The sequence below is a fragment of the Nannospalax galili genome, unplaced genomic scaffold (genome assembly GCF_000622305.1).
Source record: "Nannospalax galili isolate Female #2095 unplaced genomic scaffold, S.galili_v1.0 scaffold386, whole genome shotgun sequence".
In the NCBI taxonomy this organism is placed as follows: Eukaryota; Metazoa; Chordata; class Mammalia; order Rodentia; family Spalacidae; genus Nannospalax; species Nannospalax galili.
This window is the reverse complement of record NW_008356676.1, coordinates 1,213,474-1,224,611: the sequence shown is the minus strand read 5'-3', so window position 1 is coordinate 1,224,611 and position 11,138 is coordinate 1,213,474. Positions and strand designations below refer to the sequence as shown.

Sequence of the window (11,138 nt, the reverse complement as noted above, 5' to 3'; positions counted from 1 at the left end):
AGTTCATCATGTCTGTATCAAGTCCTCACCTGATCCGCAACTGCTATGCAATCCGCTATGCAGCCATCTTGGACCTTGTAGCTTGGCTGGGTGTCCCCATGTTCTTTGACTTGCTATTGTTTCTTGTTTTCAGGCCCCTAGAGTAGCTCAGTCTCATGCAGTATGCCCCCCTTTCAAAATGGTACATGGGCTAGTCCTCTGCAGTGTGGAGAGTGCCAAAGTGGACTTCTCCAATGCTGACTTGTCAGGCAGGAGCCTCTCACACCAAATCCCTAGATGAATGTAAGGCTTGTAAAATCTGTGTATTTGTGCGTGTGTTTGTTTCATAGATAGGACTCTCTCTCTCTCTCTCTCTCTCTCTCTCTCTATATATATATATATATATTTATTTATTTATTTATATATATATATGGGGTATCTGTAAGTCTGTATGTCTGTGTGTCTGTGTGTCTGTGTGCCTGTGTCTGTGCATGCATATCGAGCTCAGAGGAATACTTTGGTTCTCTTTCCACCATGTAGGATCTGAGGATTGAAATCAGGTTTTCAGGCATCTTAACAGCCCCTGATTGTGTCTTTTGAAACCAAGGCTGCCTGGCTTAGACTGTAGAAGAGTCTTTGGTTCCCTTTCCCTGGCTGGGGAGCCTGGTGGACTGGCCTTTATTTTTGCTTGCTTAGCCTTTCCATTTCTCCAGGCTTTTCAACTGTCTATGAACAACTTGTGCTTTCTTATGCTCTTCCACTTTCTCTCTTTGGCATAGGGTCTATTCTGTGTTTTCCTGACTTTTCTCAATTCTGGTGTCACACACATGGAGGCTGCTTCTAATCTGTCATCTTGATACACCCCTTATACAGCCTCAGAAAGAGGATTCTTAAGAAATAATGACTGTAGTGGTGATGCCATCACAGTATGGGTCAGTGTGGGTAACGGCTCACATCACATTTATATCGTCTAACCAAGATTGAATCCAAAGTGTGCTATCTTTCCCCCAAGAAACAGGAAGAGCAATCATTATCTTGAACAGTGATGTAATTACGCAGGTGATATCTCAGTCACATTCCTGCCTTTATGTATCTAAAACAATCCCTTAATTATTCTGAGCAATGGGAATGGGAGTCCTCATGGAGTGGCCTGTAGTACTGGTAGATTTCTTGGCCTTTAACTCTCAGCATTTGTCTCCATGCACTTCCCTGCCCTGTGTTTGAATATAATGCAGATGTGGTAAAAAAAGAAATTGACACTTGATTAGACACAAAACTTGGACTTTAAAAACTAAACTGTACAGCTGAATGCCATCCAGAAACAGGGAAGGCATGCAGCCAAGTTTCCCCAGCTCTTTGTTTCATCACATGATGTTGCTTGGATATTAGTTTATCAACATGCTGAATTTCCACCCCTGCTACATGAATAGAGAACCTTACAAGAAAACTACATTGGGTATGAATGTTTGCTTTTAAAACTAGGGGACCACAATAACAAGGTAAGTTCCTTTCAAGCAAACCTGTCTTTTTGTTTCAGATTTAAGTTAATTTGTAGATTGTTTTCTCCCTGAAGTCTCCAGGCATTTTAATCAAACTTTGTCATGTATGGACCACTTGAATGGGTAAGATTTTTTTCAGTAATACTTCAAGAAAAGCATACATGAACTGTTTCTACAAAAAGAATCACCAGTCATTTCTTATGCTGTTTGAAGATGAAGAAATCATTCCAGCTTTGAAGAATATTTATTCTCTGCTTCACAGATCTGGAAAATGGGAGAAGGGATATTGAAATGATTTGAGTGCAAGAAAGGGTGTAGGTTTCAATCAGAGAGGATATTGGAAGGAGTATGGCTTGATTGGTACAGTTCCTGAGTGCCCACTGAAGTAAAGCAACATTAAATGAAATATTTATAGTTATGAGCTTATATCATGGAAACAGTATACAAAGAGATGCTGGCTCACGTTTCTGTAATAAATTTCACCTGTAGAAGATCTCAGTGTTAGATCTGAGATCTGAATAAATCAGAATCTTCATGTATATTGAAATATTTAAATATGTGTGTGTGGTGCACCTGTGTGCATGCATGCACGGGTATTCATGAGGGGAGGGTGTGAAGAGAAAAAAATGGGCATAAAGTGAGAGTGTCTATACTCATGGTCTCCATAAAGCAAATAAAAGACGAGGCAGGTATTATAATGACCATCATGAAGATGAGGGAGTGGAGGCTTGCAAAGGAGGAAACTCAAGTCTGTTGGGTCTAAAGGCCATGTGGCCACTATTCCAGCTTCTCTTCCCCAGTTAGCTGGTGGTGGAGGTATTGATAGTAATCTGAATAATAAAGGATCTGTGGCTGTATTTGATTTGCTGCGTTCTTACTTTCTGTCATCTGCAGTTTGTTCTGCCAATAAGGAATGAGCAGAGAGGAAAATGCTCAAGTTTCTATTTGCCTTGGCAACCCTACTCCAATATGTCAGTTCTTCTCAGATTGTTAGTTTTTATTACTGTGTACACCTCAAATTCTAAACCCTAGAGCACCAAGAGCAGACATGTAGTCACAGCAGGAGCAACTCCTTCATTCTCTGTCTTTGTGGAAAGAACTCTGACCAAGTTTAACAGCTTATTTTGTAGTTCAATGCTATAAAATCACAGATCTAAATCCACTAGAAGTAGATACACTCTGTGTCTACTCAAAGTTGTGTTTTAAGGAATATTTAAGGACCTGGGAAGCCTCAAGACACATCTATAGTGTGATCATCCTTTTCTAAAATCAAATGCAATGTTCACAAAATAATATGTAAAAGGAAACTAATGAAATGGTACCAATAGTTAAGGATGGATAATCTTATTTTCTCCTCAAATTTTTAAATTTCTCCAAATTCCCAAAGAAATATATGTTGCTTTTAGAGTCAGATAACATTATTCAAAATTAAAAGAAGTCACTGCCGTAGACATGAAATTTTCCAGAAACCACCCATTCCAGATACAGGGAAGCATAAAGACAGGGACTCCAATGACTCTTTCCAACGTGAGGAGGAGGCTATGAAAAGCTGCAGAGCGAATAGACAGCAGAGGTCTAATTGCCTGAAGTATGAGAAAATATTCTTGTTCTTTCAGAAGAAAAACATTTATTTACTTATTTGTTTATTTATTATCTTAGGTCCACCCCTAAAATTGCTTAAACAAAATGAAAATTGAGGGTCTGTTCTGTTTTTCCTTGGAGGTGCAAGATAAAAAATGGAAGGAAACTGGAAAAAGCGAAACAAACCTCAGAATGCTCCACAAATTCCTTGCATTCACATCCCTCCCTCTGCCTCTGCCTCCTCCCTACTGAAGGTATGACATTTTATTCAAAGATAAGGGGACTGTCTCAAAAAGACCAAAAAAAAGATGAGGGGACTGTCTTATTTCTTTTGAGGCTTGAAGTCTTTTACTGATGTCTGTTTAATCTAGCAAAATAAGGGGATGTTTGACCCACAATAAGTGCTTGTTAAAGGGGTGAATGAAAAACTGGGGTAGCCCAATCCTAAACACTTCCAGAGGCCAGAGTCTCATCACCTGTGATGAGAAACTCACTAAGGAGCATCGCCATGGCTTCCTGTCTGAGCTGTCAGCTTCTTTCTGATCAAGTTCATCACAGCCATTGCATAAATGTTCTCTGTAAAAATTCCATTGTCTCCCATCTCTCCAGGGAAAGACAGGCAACAGGGTAAGAATCTTAGAAATGTTATCTGCTTCTCATTTAGGAAGTTTAGAGTTTTACACAGGAAAAGAAGTAGGCATATTTTTTTCTTTATACAATAAAACTATAACTTTCAAGACTTTTATCTGATATAAGGAAAATTCCCATTGTGCTTTGAAGCTTTGTCCTTGAAATTGGCTCGCAATTTTCATATTATCTTGTTCATAATCATTTGAAAGGCTTAATTAGTTATTAGAGAATGTAATCCATTCTCTTCTTCAAATGCATTATCCCTGAACATACCTCATGCAGAAACTGTGAGATTGAATTATGAGGCTCTTGGCTTTGCCACTTTGACAATGGCTTTATTTTGAATATCAAATTTAAGGGCTCTAGATCGGAAAAAAACTGTCTCACAAGATTTTATTCCCTCTATATATAATTTTTGTTTGTTTCTTAGTGTTGTTTTGTTTTTGAAACAGAATCTCACTGTGTTGCCCTGCAGATCAGGCTGGCCTCAACTTTACAGAGATCTGCTCATGTCTCCCTCTTGAGTGTAGGATTAAAGGTGTGACTCACCATGCCTGGCATTTTATATATAGTATCTTTAATTTTTATCAAATGTTTTTAAATTAGCTTTGAAAATTCTGTCATTGTTTTGAACTTTTTTTTTTTTAATCTAGGACAAACCTATTTCAACTTGATTTTTCCAGAATTGAACCCAGAGCTCCATGCATGTTAGGCAAGAACTCTGCCAACTGAGCTGCATTCCCAGATTCTCCATTTAAAAAATATAATTTATTTATTTTTATTTTATGTGTCCAATTGTATTGCCTGCATGTATTTGGGTGCACCCATGTCATTCAATGTCACAGAGGTCAGAAGAAGGTGTCAGATTCCCCTGGAACTGGAGATACAGACAGTTGTTAGCTGTTATGTGGGTGCTGGGACTTGAATCCAGGTCCTCTGCAAGAGCGGTCAGTGCTCTTAACTGCTGAGCCAGCTCTCCAGCCCCCAGATTCTCCATTTTTAAATGAGCATGATAAATTATGTATCTCCAAGGACTGTTATAGTTTAAGAGATGGTACACACAAAGTGTTTAGCACAGCATATAACAAGCATTTCAGATATATTGGATATATAATAGTAATTGAAATCATGCCCTTCTTGTTACTCCCTAACTCTGTAACAGTGGCCTTCTGGATGATCCCCCCCACCAATGCTCTACCTTTCTTCAAACCCATTATTCTCAGCAAGACTTAGTAATCTTTTCCAAAGTGAAAACATGGCCAATTTGTAGTATGGCATTCTGGATTGACAAGGAGTAGAAAGCCACTCTATGTGTTACAGGATGCTGAGCAGTATCTCTGCTCTCTACCCCTTAAGTGGCATTATCCCCTTTTCCCTTCACACTAACTGGGATGAACAAAAATTTTGCTAGGTGACCATTGGGGTCAAAAGTAATCCCTGCCAAGAATTATTGCCTTAAAGAATTTCAATGGATTTCATATAAAAGTTAATCTTCAAAACCCACATAGCATAAAGGTTTCTATCTCCCCTAATTCTACAGCCTTTTTGAAATCAGATTCTGCTCTATACATCCAGACATTTTGTGCCCTTCAGAGAATGTGTACCATTTACCCCCTTTGTCCACATGTAACAGTTTTCTTTTAGTCCAGTGGATTTCAAGTTTTAGCATGTACATGTATGAATCACCTAGAGGGTGTGTAAAAATACAAAGTACTGGGCCCCAGACCCAGAGTTTCTGATTTAGCAAGTCAGGGCCTGAGATTTTTGCCTTTTTCTTTTCTTTTATTGTGGTGCTAGGAATCAAGCCCAGTTTCTCACAAATGGTAGGCAAAAATCTCTACCACTGAGTTATGTCCTTGAAAATTTGCATTTCTAACACATAAGCAGGTGTTGTGGTGCCCTTTGAAAACCTGCATTCTAGTCCCTGGGGACTCTTTACTTTTAAGACTATATGGCAGTCATCTAACTTAAGAAGTATGCCTTGACTCCACAGTTTGCTTATTCTGTTTGGTTTTTCTCCTTCCTTCCTTCCTTCCTTCCTTCCTTAGTAAGTGTACAAAGAATAAATTAACTTTATTAAGTTACTACTTCAGCCCTTACCTCCCTCCCTTCTTCCCTTTTTTTCTTTTGAGACAGGATTTTACTGTGTAGTCCCTCTGGCCTGGAACTCACTGTACAGACCAGGCTGGCCTTGAACTTGAAGTGTTCCTTCTACTCTGATCCCAAGTGCTGGCATGTGCCACCATCTAGTTCCTTCTCCTTTCATAGCGTTCTGTTACTATTGACCTCTTAGCACATTGTGCTTTTAATTGTCTGTCTGTCTCTGTTCCTCACTGCAAACTTTGCACTAAAATCTTACCTGTCTTGGGGCCTGGCATACTGAGCTGTGAGTAGATTCTTATAACCTATTTTTCTCAGAAAAGACCTCAGATCTTGGCAACCCTAATATCTCCCTTAGCTGAAAACTATGACCTACTTACCTAAAATCTTTTACTTACCCATTCCATCATCACACAAAAAAGTAGAGGATTGTTTAAGGGAAACTATCTGATTATTCATTTGTCATGTGATTTAAAATATTCAAGAGAAACATCTTTTTAATTAATGGTTTATTGTTTCAGGAGTTTATATTATTTTTATTTTATGCGTATATTTTATCTGCATGTATTTAAGTGCACCCATGTCTTGCAGTACCCACAGAGACCAGAAGTAGGTGTTAGGTCCCCTGGAACTGGAGCTATGGACAGTTGTTAGCTGTCATGTGGGTGCTGGGAACCAAACCCAGGTCCTCTGCAAGAGCAGCCAGTGGTCTTAACCACTGAGTCATTTCTCCAGCCCCAAGAGAAGCATCTTATTCCTGTGGACACTAGCTTTGAATGTGTCATACTTTTATTTGTGTAGAGATTTATCAAAGTCACCTGCTGTGTTTTGGCAGGACCTAAACCAAGGGCAGCGGCGCTACTTCTACAGCATCATGAGGATTTATGATTCCAGGCCCCAGTGGAAGGCCCTGCAGACCCGCTACATCCACAGCCTTGGGCACCAGCAGCAGCTAGGTGAGTTTAACACCTTATTGGAACCAGGCATGTCTATAAGGGACTTCTGCACTGCAGCCTAAAGTCATGACTCCAGATAATTCAAATCGAATGGCCTCTGCCAATTTATTTTTTCAGCATGGTTGGCTAGCCAAGTGTAAAAATGATTATCCCTGATAATAGACAGCAAAGTTTTATGGGTGAATTAAGAGAGTTTAAAGAAATTAGATTATGGATTTTTATAAAATGTTAAAAAGTCTCTGAGTTTTATAGGAACTCAATCTAATAGATCAATAGTACTGGATTTAGAAAGCCAGCCTAGGTCCAAATGATGGCTCTTCTCCTTACCATTAGTGTAAGATCAAAGGCTTATTTTACTCACAATAATAATAGCTATACTGTTTGAACATTTGGCATAGCCTACATATATCATTCCAAGAGCTTTGGGTACAGTATCTCATTTTCTTCCCACTTTATAGCTGTGGAAAACAAAAGGATAGAGTTTTCCCTCAGAAGTGCCCCAACAGATGTGCCACAACTGTCTTTAAGTGATATCTAAGGTCAATCAAGTTGACAATGAAAATTAACCATCACATTCATTGAAAAACTAAATGCTTCCTGTCCTCAAAGATAATCAGGGTGTGCTACTGACAAAAGTAGAACTTTTGTAAATGTGTATGAATACTTTTGTCTTACAAAACTGTTGATTGGGGTTGTGGGGGGCTAGAGAGATGGCTCAGTGGTTAAGAGCACTGGCTGCTCTTGCAGAAGACCTGGGTTCGGTTCCCAACACCCATATGACAGCTAACAACCGTCCTTAACTCCAGTTCCAGGGAAGCCAACACCGTCTTCTGATTTCTTCGGGCATTGCATGGTACTGGTATGCTTATATGCATTCAGGCAATACACTAATGCACATAAAATAAAAATAATAAATAAAATATTTTTAAAAAACTGTTGACTTTGAGCTGAGTGGGGCATGATGGCATATGCTTTTAATCTCAGTACTTGGGAGGCAAAGGCAGGCAGATCTCTGTGAGTTGGAGGCCACCTGGTCTATCCAGTGAGGTCCAAGCAGCCAGGGATACACAGTGAGACCCTGTCTCAAAATCAAACAAAAAAAAATTGTTGACTTTGAAGTTTCTCTCATTTCTTTTCCCAGGCTATATTACTCAGCAGGAAGCCTTGTCCTGTGCTGCTGTACTTAGCGATTCAACAAGGCAAGCCTCAGCCAAGGGAACTCCTCAAAGGACCATTCCCAGGAAGTCTTCAGCCATAAAAAGATGTCTACCAGCCAAACCAGAGCCTGCAGTTGAACCCAGGGCTCCCAGCACAGCTCACTGAGCATGAGGACCTGAGGCTGTGCATAATTTCTGAAATAGGCAGCTTGTCCATGTATTCCAGGCATCTAGTGTGTGCTTAGTGTATATTTGTGGAATGACAATGAATAAAAGATTACTAATATAAACCCTAGACCTAGGAATGATCTCTCATTCTCCTAAATGTTACCAACAAAGACAAGTTAAAAGATTTGAAACCCTAGACCTAGGAATACTCTCTCATTCACATAAATGTTATCAACAAGAACAAGCTGAAAGATTTGAAAGCTATAGTGCAGAGAGCAAGCAAGTTTTCCACATATAATCTGTAGAATAAAATGACTTTGAAAGCTTTCAAAGTAAAAGCTTCCTAAGAGTTCAAACCTCCCAGAGAAATCTAAAGATCAGTAGAAGGGAGAAAGTGCCAGGCCTTTTATCCCTGGGTGACCAATCCCAACAAGCTGCCCACTGTACCCTGAAAATATAGGAACCAACAGGGTGAACCAACAGGGTTAATGTGGAATACGGAGGTTTCTGGACCCATAGTGTCAGTAACAACTGGCATGTGTCTTTTCATATCTTCTTCTCTACCAAACAGTATCATTCCCCTGGTCCTACAGTTTCTGGTTCTAACCTGACTCAATCACTTTGTGTCATTTTGAAATTTGTACCCATCAGTCTACTACTGCTAGGCTGATTCTACACAGCTGTAACTGGCCTTGACAAGGGTAAGATGATTCATGTACAAACCTGCCCTTGGCAGTAACAAACTCAGCAGAACAGGGAATAGTACCAAAGAATTGATCTCAAGCCCTGTTTCTGAAGATTTTACAATGGCACACACTAGCAAATGAGCAAAAGATGAGATAATAACCAATTAGATAATTTCAAAACTAGCATAGTTTTTAATATATATTTAATAGTTATTTCCATCACTAATGGATCTTTTTATTTACCAAAAATTAGTCAGTAGTAGTCACATACAGCCAAGTTAAAAACTGTCTTTTCCTTACCTTTGTTTTTTAAAAAAAGCTTCATCCCATTCACCTCAGTGACTCTCATCACATGAAGACATCAGTGGAATGGATATAGACTTATGAGGGAAATGTAACATGTCTGAAAGGAGGATGCTTCAATTCCTCCAGACCCCCACCATCAAAACACCCTCATTGATGGTGATCTTCTCTCTGTAGCCAGAAATGTAAAAGATTTTGAAAACCCTCATTATTGGTTCCAAGACTCTACCTCACTTTTCTTTGGTAGGGGAAGGAGCAGAGTTACCACTGGTCTGATGCAAAGCCCTGGGAAACAAATAATGACTTCATGGGATCATTTGCTTAATCATAAGGAAGCTTCTTGACCACAGCAAATCCTGGCACTGACTGACTTGCACCAAGTAGATTACACTTCTACATTAGGAGTTGTTAGATAGCTTTAAAAGAAGAAAAAAACTGAGGCTGGAGAGATGGCTCAGCAGTTAAAAGAACTGACTGCTCTTGCAGAGGACCTGGGTTCAATTTCCAGAACCCACACGGCAGCTGACAACCATTCTTAACTCCAGTTCCAGGGGAATGGACTGTGACACCCTCTTCTGACCTCCTAGGGCATTGCATGACAAGGGTGCACTTACATGCATACAGGCAATACACTCATACAAATAGAATAAAAATAAATAAATTTTAAAAATTAAAAAACAATGAAAGAAGAAAAAAGTCAAGTAGAACCAGGGTAAGCTATGGGCTAACCTTAAAAGAGACAGGATCGTGGTAACCTTAATGGTCTATACTAACCTTCCCTTTGTTTCCACCATGGGTCTTTATCCCTCTGGCCTGCTGATATGCACCTTTGTCTCAGAATTTTGTGTTTTGATGGGCCTAGATATCTTCTGTGTAAGCCTTAGTGAGTGATGCATAGTGGCAAGTTCACCTAGGATTCTGCACCACACCCTGAAAACAGAGATTCTCAGGAGCACTTTGTTTCCAACAGGGGCTTTTACAGGCTGATAGGACGGTGAATGTTATGGACTCATGAAAAGAATAAATGAACCTAGTAGATGTAAGTTGGTGCCGAAGCCCCTATTGCTAGTTCTCCTTTCTCAGAACATAATGCTCTGCCACAGCTAGAGTACCATACTTGAAGCTTGTGAGGATAAGGTGGGTTATGGTGTTAGAATAAAGATGCTCACCCCATGGGACACTGAGAAAGGCAGTCAAGGGGTAGAAAGGACATCTGAGACTTCAGGTAAGTCTACTACTTTGACCTGCTGGAGGCTATGTTGCTCTGTCTCACAATGTCCATCATCAACAGAGGGAGATGTGACCATTTCACTTAAAATCCCCAGGACCTAGAAGAGAGTCTGGACTATGGCAGGCAATCAATTTATTTGTTGAATAATAATGAGGTTTCCAAGAATTCTACAAGTCAGACTGGCCTCTGGCTTTGTGATATTATTCAAGGGTCCCAGGAAGTCACACTACTGGAAGCAGGATATCAAAGGCAAGTGGTAAGAACAGTTCATCCAAGGCACAGCAAAAAGAATTTTCAAACAATAATAAAGCTGAATATAAGTCTGTCTAGTTTTTATTATCACCCTGAACCAGCAGTTCTGAACAATCAATGACAGAATGTATTCCCTGTTCCCTAGTCCTTTCACTTTTAAATCTAAATTCTAAACAACTGCTGAGGTAACTTGAGTTACTTTTTTGTGTGTTAACTATCATATTTTTATTCATAGGAAGTAGTTTGGAGAACTCCTTGTATTACGGTTTGTATATGGCTTGAGTGTGTCCTAATTGTTGTTGTGTGGGGAACTTCATTCAGTCATGTTGGGAGACAGGATTAAACCTTTGCAATGTGGTGCCTCATGGGAGTTATTGGGGACATCACCCCCAGAAGGAATTAATACAGTTCTTGTGAGACCCAGATTAGTTCTTATAAAAGAGCATTTGTATGATAATTTTGATACTTGGCTTATGCCTCTTGTTGAGTGACCTTATTTTAATAAATATTCAAGTATACTTAGAAATTTGTATGTTCTTGGGTTGATGGCTATGGAAGTGAGATCTTATGTCCAATAAATCAAATTTACCAATTGT

General features: G+C 39.5%; 1 protein-coding gene across 1 annotated transcript; it reads left to right on the top strand.

The window, feature by feature from the left end:
- The first annotated feature begins 1,407 nt into the window (after positions 1-1,407).
- On the top strand, positions 1,408-8,188 carry Fam216b (family with sequence similarity 216 member B). Its single transcript, XM_008854680.1, has 4 exons — positions 1,408-1,478; positions 3,201-3,313; positions 6,625-6,745; positions 7,887-8,188. The coding sequence occupies exons 2-4, from the start codon at positions 3,215-3,217 to the stop codon at positions 8,066-8,068; spliced, it is 402 nt and encodes a 133-aa protein (XP_008852902.1). The 5' UTR covers positions 1,408-1,478; positions 3,201-3,214; the 3' UTR covers positions 8,069-8,188.
- Positions 8,189-11,138: the final 2,950 nt, after the last annotated feature.

What these genes read in the sequence shown, in the direction of transcription:
- Fam216b (XM_008854680.1), top strand. Translation starts at nt 3,215, where the DNA reads ATGGAAGGAAACTGGAAAAAGCGAAACAAACCTCAGAATGCTCCACAA. An exon ending in CTGCCTCCTCCCTACTGAAG is followed by an intron (nt 3,314 to 6,624) that starts GTATGACATTTT and finishes GTGTTTTGGCAG; the next exon opens with GACCTAAACCAAGGGCAGCG. An exon ending in TGGGCACCAGCAGCAGCTAG is followed by an intron (nt 6,746 to 7,886) that starts GTGAGTTTAACA and finishes TTCTTTTCCCAG; the next exon opens with GCTATATTACTCAGCAGGAA.